General features: G+C 28.1%; 1 protein-coding gene across 1 annotated transcript; it reads right to left on the bottom strand.

The window, feature by feature from the left end:
• Positions 1-943: 943 nt before the first annotated feature.
• LOC101507146 (uncharacterized) lies at positions 944-8,407 on the bottom strand. Its single transcript, XM_004510647.4, has 14 exons — positions 7,594-8,407; positions 6,308-6,394; positions 5,794-5,903; positions 5,620-5,670; positions 5,319-5,490; positions 4,699-5,019; positions 4,411-4,614; positions 3,721-4,206; positions 3,022-3,231; positions 2,646-2,834; positions 2,369-2,532; positions 2,116-2,268; positions 1,912-1,990; positions 944-1,803 (listed from the first exon to the last, which is right to left on the bottom strand). The coding sequence occupies exons 1-14, from the start codon at positions 7,996-7,998 to the stop codon at positions 1,363-1,365; spliced, it is 3,072 nt and encodes a 1,023-aa protein (XP_004510704.1). The 5' UTR covers positions 7,999-8,407; the 3' UTR covers positions 944-1,362.
• Between the last annotated feature and the right edge of the window lie 7,983 nt (positions 8,408-16,390).

The following is a 16,390-nucleotide window of genomic DNA, read 5'->3' as shown; positions in this document are numbered from 1 at the left end:
GCAATAAGCATAAAAATAAGACCGAACCAGTTAATATTAATTGGTTTGTCACACCTCTTTTCTAGTTGTTTGTTCACAAAAAAGGATCAGAATTTTTTAGCTAAACATGGTGTCAAACAAAGTTAATAAACAACCAAAAAAAAAAAAGAATATAACTCAGTAAATATACAAAATGTATCAACTTGACTCTCAGATGTTACAATAGATAGAACTCATTTGATTAGTTTGGTTATAATTAGACTAAACAATTTATAAACTGTTTAGAAGTTTATTTTCAACCGATGCCAAAGATATTGATTATCTTCATACAAAGCTAATGATGACAATGATGGAGATTATCAATGTAACAACATAAACAAAAGAAGAAGAAAAAACCAGGATCAAATAACAACGTAAGAAGAAAAATGTCAGGAAGCATCCATCATGTTATTATTGTATAAAAACTAATTCAACCTGGTAAGGGCTTCTTTTCTTGCTACAAAAGGGTGCATAATTAGTATAATTAGTTTATCTATCTTAAAATTTGACTTTTTTTTTCTCTTTTTTATATTTTTAACTAAATAAATAACGAGTTAACATATTTTAAATAATATAACATATAATATAATAAGTTAAAATGATTAATATTTATAAAATTTCAATAAAACTCTATTTCAATTTCAACTCTATAAATTATTTATTTTTTATAATTTAATTAATAATATATAAATAATTAATACATCACAAGTGTTTATATTATGTCATTTAAAACATGTTAAATTACTGTTTTTTTAATTAAAAAAGTTAAAATTTTTAGTATCATATTATTTAAAATATGTTAAATAACTGTTTTTTTATTAAAAAATTGGGAGTAGAACCAAAACTTGACAGATTTTAAAAAAGGGGGACTAATTTCAACAAAACAGTACCACTATAATGAACAAGTTAAAACCACAAAAGCAAGGAAATTAAAACATGATATTAGATTGCTAAATAAATAGGAATACATTGCAGTACATAAACTTCATTAAGTTTGACAAGTGGTATCAATATTACAACCCAACACACCTTTCCTAATCAAAGAACCTACCATCCCAAAAGAATAGAATTACAGGGGAAAAAAAGTTCTAACAAAAAGAGACTAATATTACATTAGCTATTTATCACCCTCCTTTCTGAATGAAAATCACATTTATGTTAAGAAACAAAAAAGGGCATAAAAATTACAAAAGAAGAAAAGAATTTATAATATCAGGAACTTCGCACTTACGTTGCGAACCTTTATATAGTGGAAAAATACAGGAAAATGCAGCTTAAATTGCGGTTGCAATGCGCAATTTAAAACCATGTTCTTCTGCTTAGAATTCATAATAATCAAGATGTTTATGCAGCAAGCAAAGATGAGTTTGAGCTTTCTTCAAAATCTGGTGGAGGCTTAACATATTTCCCGATGACTTGTTGCCGATGTCGCCTCCGCATTCGATTTAATTTCTCTAAACTCTTTTGCTTCCTTTTTTCTTTCTCCTTGTGCCTTAAACTTCTCTCCCTCTCATATAAACCTTGCCAAAACACTTCACCAGTTGATGGCCACAACCAGTGTCTATTAGGATCTTCAGAATCTGATAACTCTGCTAAGTCCTCATCCATGTTCTTGAGTGTGTTGTATGAGAAAAAATTTATCCACATTCGGCCTCGTCGGTTGTTGAACTTGTGTTGCTCCTGCATTACACCGGTTTTGGGGTCCACAAATACCATCCTCCTCGCGCTGTGGTATGACCATACATTTATAAGAAGCTCGAGAATCCTTGTATAGCAATGTTTATCCTGCAAATTGCATATATATATATATATATATATTCGTTAATATAGACTGACAAAATTAAGCAGCAAGATCACAATTTCTTCGAAAGGAAACTAATTTTTTGTAGTCACCTTTGACAAACTCAAAGAACAATGTCCGGTCGAATGATGTTCATCGTACATCTGTGCATCCAATGCATCAACAAACATTCTGCACAAATGGTAGTTTACATCAATTATTGATCTCTCAAACAAGCTTCAAAAGTACACTTTTCATAGTTGATAAAATTGAGCTTATTTCCAATCACAAACATCCATTAACGAAACTGAGTGTACCTGGAGAACATCACAAACTCTAAAAACGATCTTGTGGGTAGAGCCCAACTCAGCGAGACAGACCAAGTGTCGCTGTCTTCGGGCATGGGTGGCAAAGAATCGGCATCATCCTTTATTCCATACATTCTCCTCATCGCGTCTGAGAAAGCACGTCTTCGCTCAAACACAAAATTTAGCGAAAATCAGGCTTTGCTTATACTCAAACTTTCCATATTTTCATAAGAAAACACATAACGGGTTCAAAGGATCTTACTTGCAACCTCCGGCATTAACAGCGTCACAAAACGACCAAAAGTTTTTCTGTGAAGGGTTTCGCGGATCAGTATCCATCGGTACCCAGAAATATAGTGCATCTCCATACTTTTTGGATTGGATAGCGTCTAATAATGCAGTTTCGGAAGCTCTAGACAAAGAAGCCTGTTAAAACCGCACGCTAAATGTCAAAAACCGAGAGAATGAGACAGATAACATGTAAATAACTACTTGTGTTAAGAGTATTTTCCAGAAATTGTATGAAGACAGGGATATACCTTCCTAGCTGTTGCTCTCCAAGACTGAAATCCAATCCAAGCATTTTTGTGTAGACGGTCAATCCGGTTCGCAATGGCAAAGAAGGATCCAAATTCACCAAGTACATCTCGATAGTAAGCATGGTTAAGCAACGGAAGACGAGAAGGTGCATCAAAATCATCTCTCCCTGACCTTCGACCTTTGCTGGACTGTAAACACGTGAGTGCATTGCATCAAAATGAGCATTGTATCATTAAAGGTTTAATTAAAATAATCATTTCATCAATACTAACAATTTGTACCAAATATCATGCTGTTACAAAGGAAAGTCGTTATTATTTGTACTGATATATCAAAATACAATTGAATACACGTGCGCACACACACAAACTTTACCATAGAAACCCCACGATAAAGAGATCTTTTATGTAGAAAAGGCCAGGATCCTTCCCCAAAGTACGGCTCGTAAATGCATAGCGGTTGTCCAGTCCGCTCAAGCTCTCCATCGTCTCTTTCATGCAAATCATTCTTTAACCTATCAGCTTTCTTCGCATTTCGATATACTTCCTCCCATGTTCCGCGTGACTGCTCTGTTCTGTCCTTCAACTGCATTAAAATTCAACACGATTTAGGTCCTGTTTGCATAAACAACTTAGTTAAGCGCTTATCATATAAGTGCTTATGTACAAGGTACTTCTATAACAAAGATAAAATAAACTAAAACTATTTTCATATAAACTATATACATTGTTTTCATAAGTTATCCTAGAGAGATTATAGAAATAGGACATAAACAACTTATAAGTTGTTTCTATAGCTCTCTCAAACATTCTCACAAGTGTTTGTACAAGTAAATAAGTTCAAATATGTCAATCCAAACATGCCCTTAAGTTAAGCCCACCATCCTTTCAAATAGAAATTGGGAAAGATCATTCAAGACCCTAATTTTTTTAAAAGAACAATCCTAAATATTCCTCATAATCATTCTTCCCAAAGATCCTCCTTGTTAATACACAAAGAAAGTTCCAATCTTATGTTTCACAATATCTAAAGCATTTACTTTTGAGAAAATAATTTGAAACTTGGTGATCTTACCTCTTCATCCTCTAATCTTTTTTTGGTAATAGCCATCTGAGTATGCTTTTCTTCTTCCCATATCATATATACAAATGAATCACTATCAGAAACAGGTGTAGACAATCTATCTTTTCGAGAATGATTCCATCGGTCTTCGTATATATTTAAAAATGTGTTACTTCTCAATACCCTATTTCGATACGTCGAATTTGGAACTGCTTCAAACAAAGGCCACTGCCACTTTTCTTTAACATTAGGAGATATTTCTGAAACAGCCTTAGGAGGCGCAACCTCTGACGGAAGCCTGAGAATATTCTGAAGTAAAATTGCATATCCATCAATTGCTTCTGAAACCATAAGGTTCTTAGCAGTGCGTCTCCCTATTGAGGCGATGTTCCGAGCCAAGGGTGATATTTTCCCTTTGGAGATCACCTCTGACATGATTTGTTTAAGAAGTCTTATATTATCTTTAGGGAAAAGATAGCCATTTACCCTGTCGTCAACCTAGTTAATGCGAACAAAACAGTTAGTAGTTTCCTACGAAATTCATGATATGAGAAACTTAAACTAAATAAACACTTTAGATGATTGGAAGTTATTATAAAATCCAAAATCTAGATGATCGTATGTGACTTCAAATCAAAGATTAATAGAAATACCAAGAAAAATAGATGTGGTTATAGTAAAAGATATAGTGTAGGAATATACATATTTTCTGATCATAGAAATATCAGGAGCAATAATCGGTTTCTCAAAGCACATAGCTTTAATCAAAATCTCGGGAAAAGACTGCTCTTCAAGCAAGGATCCATATATCACAACATCTGCTGTGCTGAGAACGGAATTTTCATTCAAATCTCCAGCTATATGTTCTATGGTCCCACTCGGATATTTCAAGCTTCGTGCCATGGTCTGATGAAACACAATATGAGAAAATAAACAAACTATATTGTCCATAAACTTCGAAAGGAAAAAAGAAAGAGAAAAGAAATATACCTCAAGAGCCACGCTGTAGTTATTTGTTAACTCTCCACTATGAACAATGATCCGAAGCTGTGCACCCGAATTATCTTTGCTTAAAGGGAAATCTTCCAAAAGTGGTGACAAAGCCTGCAAAACAACGGCGTGCCCCAACCACATGCCCTTGTACAAAAATTGACTGCCAACAATTGCAATAATGACATCTTCTGGACCGTAGCCCATACTGATGCGCAAGTTATCTTTCTTCGATGACATAAATGCATCTGCTTCTATAGCTTCCGCAGGAGAACCAGGAATGACATAAAAATTTCCGGCATCAAATGTGGAGTAGATCATCTGTGAAATTCCATAAAAACATTAGTGTTATAATTATAACATTACTGTTTATACCATAAAACAAAATTCAAAGGAAAATAGCATACGTAATGAAACTTATATAAACAAAAATTATATAAGCAATTAGCAATGAGACAACAGTTGAACGTCAACAAAACATATTACAAATCAATGATTTGTTCTCAAATTGATCGTTAAATTCAAAGAAATGCATGAAAATATCATTGCACTTTCACTACAAAAATTAACTTGAATCAACATTCAAACAGTAAAAAAATAACTTGTCCCATACATATTACCGGCAAGGCATAGTTTGGAAAGACAACAACAGATGAATGATTGAAAGCTCTTCTCCAATCATTCAAAAGTTCAATCTGTCCTTTAGCAGTATATTGTCTTGAACGGTAACCAAGAGCACTGTCATGAATGACCCATATAAGAGGTACAGACTTGAAAGGTTCCTGCAAAAAACTGTAACAAATAAAATCATTTGTGTTACTTGGAAAAGGAAATTCATGAAATAAAAATAAAAAACTGAAGTATTCAGGTAACAATAAAAAATCAGAATCTTGAACTTAGAAAATAAAATAAGCATCATACCGAGAAAAGGCATCTCTGGCCTCAAGAGAGCTAACAATTATACCATCATAGCTGCGAAAGACAAGACATTCTTATCAGATGCAATCAGAATGTCAATCAAACAAAAACAGACATTCTTATTAAAATCACGCGAATTGCTTAGTCTAGAAGTAAAAATTATAATACTGATCATACTTTAGCCAGTCTACAGTGTTGTCCAGCTTGTCACGAGTTTGAATAATAGTGATGGGAACTCTTAAATTTCTCCACATATTACGCCCCGGTCCATCTTCAAGTGAAAAGACCTGCAAAGGAGAGAGATTACTTGAACTAAAATAACCATATAATAATATTAATTAAAAACAATTTCGTAAATGGTGAGGAGATGAAAATACTATTAAGGAATTTTTAATCTCATTTTGATAAGTCTCTATATTCTTAAAGGATTTCAATTACATTTTGAAATACAAAAGCCTGCTTCAATATGAAAACGCTTGTATGTTTGAAATGTCTTTGCTTATTCAGTGAAGCATTTGAAAGTGGAAATCAATAGTGAAATGAGCAGACATACAGGAGAGGAATATTTGCCTTCAACATTGATCGTTTAGCGGGTTTCCTATTTTTTTTCTTTTGTCTAAACTCAAAAGTACTTTTCCACTATAAATATTTATACAAAAAATGTAAATAAATAAAAAAGCATATAGTGTACCTGAATTCCATAACCAATCTCTAAGAAAGCAGTGGTAATTGTTACCATTAGCAGTTGTTGTGAATCAACCAATAGTTCTCCAAATACCTTCAAAAGAAATTGAAATTATACAACTTTAAACGTCGAGAGAGAAAAATAATAAAATTTTGTGGATCAATAATGGGGAAAATTTCAAAATGTTAATATTAAAAGATTAATTAAACTTCATTTCAATTCAAACAGTTCAAAATGTTTGCTCTGACCCATTTTTCTTCTCAATGTAAGAGTTTGAAAGACATAATTTTGATCATATAAGCATTCAAGTTTTTAAATTTCGGCCCATAACCACAATTATAGCGACAGCCCTTTTTAAGTTTTAGAGAGCAATTGTGGCCAAAATTATCAGCAATTTCAAGAATCGAGATAGACCCTGCAACTAAAATTCAAAACATTGACGATACATGAAGAGCCAAGACTGTTATACTTAAATCAAACATTGTTCATTTATTTATGTTGCATGGTCAATACTTCTTGCTCTCATGAGATAATGTTATCACCTCATAAGCTCTCTGTTTGAAAGAGCTTATGAAGGACGATGGAGAGAGTTTATCTAGCAACAGATATGTACCTATTTTGAAGAGCTTATAAAAAGAGATTATGAAAGTATTTAGAGCTTGTCTTCATAAACTTCAGCTCTTCAAGATAGCTTATGAAAATCATCTATACAATATTAGCCTAAAGGCTATGGTGTTCTATCTTAAATTGTAGAAACAACTTATCTAGCTCTTATAATGATCTCTAAGCAATTAACTGGACTGTTTCTACCTTCATAGGCCATTTAGCTGTGTTTGGATTAACTTATGAACAACTTATTTAGGCTTATCTACTGGTATAAGCACTTGACAGTGTGCTCAGGAAAACTAAAGGAAACAGCTATCGACATGCTTATAAACTATTTTCAATAAGCTAGCCATGATAGCTTATGAAAACAACTTACATTAAAACAGTTTGCTCATATTTTATATTTGAATACAGAAATAGCTTATACATAATGGTTTATTCTATAAACAATTAAGTCGTTTATCCAGACAACCTCTTATGTAGTATGTATGGTCATAATCTCTTCCTTCAGTTAGATCGTGCTGTTAATCAATAAGCTCCCTATATATAAATAAAGACACAAAAACACATGCATAGGATTCAACTTGCTTCTACTTTCAATTTCAATCCTACCAACAATTAACCAAAAAGAAACATTGTAAACAAACAGCAACATATTTATTCAGGTCAAAATTAGATGAACTAACCAGTGCCAACTGAGGCTTTCTGTAACCAAAACGCTTCCTCGTGCTGTTCAACAGATTCAAATCCTTAAACTTCTCTGAAATCCTGGGAAGAAAAACAGCTTCATCCTCACCAATGTCCAACACATACTCCTCAGTATAAGAGTGCCAAGAACGCATCTTCACAGCTCTCAAAGACTCTTCCGAATCTTCCAAAACCGAAACAGGAAGAAACATTTGAAACACAACAACAAGACAAAGAAACACAACAACAGCACAAATCCATTGAACGTAGTCAAGTTTCTTGAATAACAAACGAGAGAAGCTCGATCTGAACCTCTGTGAAAATGGGTGCTTCTCTTTTTTACTTGAATGATTACCAAACAAGCTCCCTTTCTTCAATGGGGTCGTTGATTCCAAAGAACCCATTTACAATCCCATTAAATTGGAAGCTTTCAAAATGAAAAAAGGTTCAAACTTTACCAAAACCCACATGCAAAAAAAGGGTAACCCTTTAATGGGGTTCGAATATAAAGTAACTGAAAGTGAAAGAAGATGAAAAAGACTCAAACTTTGATGTATGAATTGAAGAAAAATGTCAAGAAAGATTGTGGGGTGTGAAAATGAAAATGGGGGGGTGTGGATTTGGTTTGATTTGATTTGATTGAGAAATATGAAGCGTGAAAGGTGAAACAATTAGAGCAAAGAGAAAGTGTTTAAGAGTGAGAAAGAAAGAAGAAAAGAAATTGGGAAGAAAAAACAAAGATTTGGCGTTGAAGAATTGGAAAGAGAGAAGCGTACGCTAAAGAAGACTGTGTGTGAGCTGAACACACGGGAACGAAACGAATCTACTCTTAATTTTAATAAATAATAATAATAATAATAATAATAATAATAATAATAATAATTAAAATAAATCAAACAAAAATATGTTCAATGGACAAATTTTATGTGTTGTCTGAAAAGGTAAGGGTGTGTCTACCGTTTTTTTTTTTTTTTTTTTTACAATTAAGTGGTTTTTTGTTTTGGTTTAGGAGACTGGAAAGTGTGTTGTTGTTTTGCTAAATTATTAAATAAATGAAAAAGCAAAGAGTAGTGTCTTTCATTTTATGTTTGGTGTAAGATATAATATTTTGGGATTAATTATTTTTTAGAATAAAATATAAATATAGTAACGAAAAAATTGATAAATTTAATATTAAATACTTCAATTTTTTTATTATTCTTTATTACATTTCATTCAAAATGGAATATATAATATAATTAAAATAATACTTATATTGGAAATTAAAAATAATATATATTTTTTATTGAAAAAATAGTATTTATTTTAAATAAATTTTGATTAGAGTAACATTCGTTATAAAACAAAAAGCAATATGTTTAGAAATAAAAAGAACTGATTAATTATCGAAGATTTTGGTTACCTTAAAAATAAGTTGTCGAATTGTGAGCAAAGATATTTTTAGTGTATATGTTGGAAACTTGTTGAAAAAATAAATATAAAAATATTTAATCAGTCTCCTTCCATTTGTATATATATAAATATTGCAACTTTATGTATATTAAAAAAAATTATAATATAATTAATATTAATAATTTACTTTATATTTATATAAATTAACTATAATATACGAGTTCTTTTATGATAAAAAGAAATACTAATAATCTATGTATAAACATTACGAAATTATCTATTGTATCGATTTATTCAATATTGACTTTTTATATTTATATTCATATCCAAGACAACTTTGTACTCCGATGTTCTAAATTATATGTGTTTTTATATCTTTTACATAAATTAAAAAAAAATAGTTGATTTTGTATGAGAAAAAGAAACTATGAATTATTTTATAAAATTATCTTTTATTGATATAAAATAGATAAATTAAAATAATTGGAAGAAAATAGAGTAGTACACTGTTGAATATAGGATAAGAAATTATCATGTTTTTTTTTTATAGACAAATAAAACATGATAAGGAGTCTTATTATTAATAGGATTTGAGAAAATAATTAAAGGACGTTGAAAGTGTATTTTCAATTCTTTGACAATTTTGCTCATTCAAAGTAATTATTTTTAAAAATTATTCTATTAAAAAAATTATTACTATTAATGTTATTATTTTAATAACAAAAATGTTATGTTAGCGAGACTCTTTTTAACATTTTCTTATCAATTATCGATCTCTTATTAAATGAAATAAATTTGAGTCCTACTTCTTAAAACCATTTTCAAAATAATAGAATCTACATATATTTTCATAGAGTGTTGTTATCACTACTTTGTATATATAGTAGTAGTATATCTTTTGTCACGAGCATTAAACAAAGAAGTGCAAGGGTCACGCGTGCAGAAGAAAAGTTCTGCGAAAAAATAAATACTATCATGTGATTACTTTAATCCTAAAGTTTTTTTTTTTGTTTTGACTAATATTTGTAATCCTAAAGTTTTTAATTAAGCTTAATGTTTACTTCCCTATATTGACAGTCTTCCAGATCTTGGTGAATCACATAATAATGCCATAAAATTAGTCGGTGGCAACAATTAATGTTTTCTAGCCATAATTAAATGTTGGTTTATTTAGGAATGTATAAATTAAATAGTTTGTTTTTAAAATATTCTATTATCATCTATATATTTATCTACATATAAATATAATTAAATTTACATTTGATTACTCTACAGTCAAAACACTCTTGTGGACTCTGAATAACAATTTTTATAGGTGTCATGCAACCATTTATAATAATAATAATTAAATATAAATATTCAAACACTAAATATACTAGCACTAATTTGGGTTTTTCAGCCTAAAAAAAAATAAAAAAATAACCCGTAAATTTAGATATGTAACATAATCAATTAGCAAGATTGCACCTGCTGCATTAAAAGTCAATCATGCTACTTTAATACAAATTCGTATTTGGCAACATTCCCTCATATAATTTATTGTTTATATATTTTAACAAATCTTTCGTTGGCATACTATATTATGTGGAAAAATTAAAAATAAAGTAAAATGCTTATCTTGATCTTGGTAAAAATTGTAAAATTAAATTGGATCTCTAAAAATCATTACAAAAAAGAGATATTATGTGAATATTGAATTGAATATATTGAAGATTCGTTCTTTCCAAGTTCAAATTAACATGATTCATAATCTTAGTAAAAAAAACACATGAGTCATAATATCTTTTTCAACATCAATTACATCAAAGCCATCCAAATCAAAATATCTAAATGGCAAGACAAAATTAAACTAAATAGTTGATGCAACAATCAACCTCTTTCACAAATAGTAAATTAGTTCAACTTTCATTTTTCAAAAATTAATGTTCTCGTGATGATAGATGATCTCTTTTTATTCATATGGTGTTGTATCTACAAAGAGAACACTCAAATGAAATAATTGGTTATAATATTAAAATTTGACTATACAATCAAAAAATAAAGAATCAATATACGTAGGAATGCAAAATGAATGAAATAATTAGTTAAGATATTAAAATTTGACTATACAATTAAAAAATAAAGAATCAATATATGTAGGAATGCAAAGTATTATGGTTTGAATTTTGGGAATAATATAAAACCCGTAAAATTGAATCATTTATTTCTATAATATAAATATATATAAATGTTCAAATAAAAGTAAAGGGTGATGGAATCTAATTTCATCTGATTAACATCATCAAGATATTTTTGATTTGGATTAAAAGGAGCTAATTTTTCTGAACTATCATATCAAGTTCTCTGAAAATATATAACTTTGACTATACTATAAACTCATATATACAAAACATAATACCATATTAATTATTTAAAATCAAAGCAAACAATCATTTTCAATTAAACAACTTCAAAAGATCGAAGTAGTAAAATTATTTTATTGAATGTTCTCTTGTGTGTCAATCCCATCAATATTAATGGGTTGAGATCAAGAAAACTCTGCATTTTCATGTATAATCTCTACCATAAAAAAAATATGAAATTACACATACAAGCTATTAGGTTTGACTAGACAATATATTATAAGATGGCAGAGGCTTTGTTTTAGTTGTGAGCTTAAGAACACAAACGATATGTATGCATAGAATACTTTTAAATTCAAATAAATAACATATATTGTATTTCAAATTCTTTCTCATTGAAGAATACCTTGAACATTATCTCTTTAACTTTATAATATACTTTTTTACTTTCCATAACACAAAATGTTGATTTCATACCCTCTATCCTCTCAAAGAAATCATTACAATACATCATAGAAGAAACTTCTATTTGAAATTCTTTGACTTTTGCATTGGTAGAGGCCTTTTGAAATTGGGACTCAAATACAAAATGACTTATACAAGCAATTGTTGTATTAAATGAACCGAAATCAAAATCAGTCACGTTTTCCTTCTCAATCTTATTTTTGAAGTGTTGTCACATTGTTCAACAAATTGCTTTAACCTCATTGTGTCGTTGACATTCCAGCTCAAAATGTATCTCTCACATAGACATTAATCCAACAATGTTGCTCATCAAACAATCTTGCAGTTCATAACATTCAATCACTTGTTTCCACTTTTCCACGAAATCACTTATGACCAATGAATCATATATTGTATGGTGTAAAAATATTTTTATAGACTCATAAAAGTGTTTATGCAATGTTATCACTTCAGTTCATAACAGTTTAGTCTTTTATCTTTTTTTTTTTCTTCTCGATTTAGTCTTTTATATAATTTTAAGTAACATTTGATCATTTATATCTTAAAATGTCAACAATGTTATCTTTTCTTTACAAAAACTTAGAAAATTCATCAAAATCTTCAAACAGAACACATAAAATTCAATACCAATTTCAAGAAAATTCATATATTCATCAAATGCATAACTCAAATATTCAAATAAACCCATATTTTCATATCCAACAACATCAAATTCATCAAATAAATAATGAAAATATGAGTTTATTTGAATATTTGAGTTATGAATTTGATAAAATTTGCATTATATTGAAGATGATAATTAATTGTATAAGTTTTGTTTGAAAATTTTGATGAATTTTTGTTAAAATAATGATAACATTGTTGATATTTTAAGACATAAATGATCAAATTGTTACTTAAAATTAAATAAAAGACAAAATCAAAAAGAAAAAAATAAATAAATGACTGAAGTGTTACCGGAAATTAAATTAAGGGACCACAACAACAATTATGTCAAAAAAAATAACAAGCATAAGAGTACATTCCTTGAATTTGTAGGTGTGGTCTCTCGTGCCAAACATCAGCGCTGTTAAAAAATATCTAGATATTAACTTCAATATTCGAAATTTTATAAAATCATAATTAAAAAATGAATTAAAGACAAAATAAATTTACTTAAATTATAGACACCATGATATATCTTTTCAGATAATGGTTATTTGATTGCTAAAGAAGAAAAATAATAATAAATTGAGTGATGCGTTAAAAAAATAAATCTATTAAAAATATTCTATGGGACCAAATAATTTATTTTCAATTATTGACAATAATTAAATTGTTCCTTTTTAATTATTAATAGGGACTTAATTCTCTTTTTTTTAACGCCAGTCCTTTAAAAATCAAATTATCCTGATTTATTTTTCTTAAGAATAAAAAATTGTTTTTATTTTTCTCACAAACTAAAATAGATTTTGACTCTTAAAAGTAATACAAAATAAATTTAAAAGGTATATTCAATTTCAAAAAAATATTATTCGTGAGATAGTGTAACTCATAGATCGCTTAAAAAAGAATTTATATTTAACTTCTAAATAGGTTAGCTGGTTGAAATTCACAATATAATATAAGAATCTAAAACGATTTTAGATTTTAGAAAAAGTATTATCGAACCATTATTTTTTGAATGGCAAAGAGAAAATATATCGATATAAAGTATAAGGAATACTCTCATCCGTTAAAAAAGTTATAAAAAAGTATAATAAGACAAAGCGCCTAAAAGAAAAAGACAAATTACAATAATCGCTATAAACCAAAACACCCAGCAAAAATAATATAGAGAACAATTGCATGGATGTATAAAATTATTTCAATTTTAAAAAAAAATAAAAGGTTGTATTCTAAATGTAATATTAATGAGACCTTTCAAACAAAATAATACTTCTCTAAGTTTTTATCTTTTTTTATATTATTAAATTATTTTGTCATAATTTATATATTTTCTTAGATACAATCTATATATTTATTAGTGGATATAATTTTCATAGTTTAAATTTATAATATATTTAATGTTAGAATAAATATATTTGTGTTTGAGATGAGTGTCGCACTACTAAAAAAATATGTTATAAAAAATACGATTTAAGTATTTGTGTCGGTGATTTTTCTTTTACTTATGCGTACTATATTTTTTCAATCTTTTGTAGTTACTTATTTTTCTATTTTATCACATACTCAATTTTATAATATATTAATTAAAATTTTGCATATTTAACTTCGTACTAACTTAATATTCATGAGTAGGTATTTTATAAATTATTTTTTATATACAAATTTAGGTCGAGAGGGTGATGTATGAGTTTAATATATGAAAAACCTTATGATTCATAAAACATTTACAAAAGAATTTAAATTTATCTCCCTGTGAGGAGACTATAATTAGGGATAGAAATGGATTGTATTAGCTCAGACTTTGGTTAAATAGGTTTGACCTGTTTTGAAATTTGAAATATGAGTTTGACCTAATTTTCTGTCGTATATCATTTTTTGAGGTCTATCCTTTTTAAAAGTCTATTATGGCTTGAAAATCAATTTAAAAACCTATTTTTTCATATCAAAATATTTAAATACAATTATAATTAAATAGACTAAAAGTCACGAGGTCTATCAATCTACAAGTTTGCTAAATATAAGCCTTCAATTAATTTTGTTATATATAATAGGGCAATTGAAATTTAAAAAAAAAATACAACCAAATAGATCTTAAACCTTAAGTTAAGAAGTAGATTCAATAACATTATAACAAGATAATAGATTTTAAACAAGTAATCAACCTATCAAATTCAACCATAATACACTTTAAGTCTTATATAAATCAATTGAAATAGCAAAGCAAATATTAAAAAAATTATATTTCACAAAGAGGTTGGCCTATCAGACTTAATAGACATCTTGAAAAGTTAAAGTCTAACCTATTTAGATAAATAAGCTTTTTTAAAAGCCTAAACTTAATTTTTTATTTATTAAACAAGTCGAATCAAACTAAACCTTAAATAGGTTAGGCTATAAACTTCTTTCGGACGGTCTGACTTATTTTCCATTCATAACGAGAAGTGCTAAAACCCATAATATACAAAGTCAAAACATGTATTTTTCACCATTTTTTTAATTTGGGAAGAAAAAAAATTATTTTTAATAGAAATGACACTAAAATTCATTTTCCAATTGTATTAAATGAGATTTGAACTCTTTTAATTAAAAGTGTAAAGTCAACCTTTTATCACTAAATTCACGATATCGACATCTTTTTACCACTTTTATACCATTTGTTAAATAACAATAAGTTCATTATATATAATTAAGTTCTTATAATTTTAGGGAAACAAATTTAAGTAATTATAATTAAAACTTTAGTGTCAGACACAAATTATTGGATATTATTTTCTAATTATGGTGTGGATGTATTAAATAATTTAAATTTTTAAAAATTATATTATAATTGTAATACTAATAAACTTTTGCAAAAAAAATTGTAATACTAACTGGAACTTCTATTAAAAAATGAGGACTTTTTAACTTTCCATACTTTATTGAAACTTTTTTTTTTTTTTTTATGTACATGTGTTGATATAATTTTAATCATTTAAGTTTATAAAATTTTCTTATTAGAATAAATTTACCTGTGCATGGCATGTGTCACATACTAGTAACATTTGTATGGGATTAATCATCAAATTGAATAAAAATTCTATCTCCAACAAAATATATTTGTCTTAATTATATATTATTTTATAATGTTAGGTATGACAAAATAGATTGAATCCATCACATCGGATTATCTTGTCCATCATTTTAGACGAGTTGAATTTGAATTTGTTTATTTAAGTTGATCCGTTCTATTTAACCCACTTAAAAAATTAGACAAACACGAAATGCAATGGGATAAAAAAATTTGCTATATTTTACAACTTTAATTTCTTTTTACTAATTCAACTAAATTTAAAGACTAAAAGGTGGCCCGATAGTTTACCCAATCCAATTAAAAACATCAACTCATATTAAAAGCTAATTAATAAAGATATGGGTTTTATCTATAAAGACAAGAAAACTTAACAAGATAACCTTAGTTAGTGCATTAGTACATTATGAAGGTGATACTATATAATTTCATGTTCGTAATGTAGAGTTAAACTCTATTGTGAATTATTATACATTTCTTAAAATTTATAATTTTTTAAATACATTTTTAGTCCCTCATTTTTAAAATCGATATTTTGATCTCATATTAACTAATTTTTGAGATTATTTTTGGCTTCATATTTTTTAATTATGTAACATTCTCATTAATAATGTGACATGTAGATGAAATTAGTAAGGTAGACAATTATTTTACATGTCATTATTTATATTTAAATACATTTTTAGTTCCTCATTTTTTAAATCAATTTTTTGATCTCCTATTAACTAATTTTTGAGATTTTTTTGTCTCTGTATTTTTTAATAATGTAACATTCTCATTAATGAAGTGACACATAGATGAAATTTGTTGTCCTAGATGTCCTTGCTCATCAATTTGGAGATTGATCTTGATGTTGTTTGCTTCTTTTGACCTTTAGTTAGA

The sequence above is a fragment of the Cicer arietinum genome, chromosome 7 (assembly GCF_000331145.2).
Source record: "Cicer arietinum cultivar CDC Frontier isolate Library 1 chromosome 7, Cicar.CDCFrontier_v2.0, whole genome shotgun sequence".
NCBI classification, from domain to species: domain Eukaryota; kingdom Viridiplantae; phylum Streptophyta; class Magnoliopsida; order Fabales; family Fabaceae; genus Cicer; species Cicer arietinum.
The sequence above is the reverse complement of the archived record's forward strand: the minus strand, read 5'-3'. Positions and strand labels throughout refer to the sequence as shown.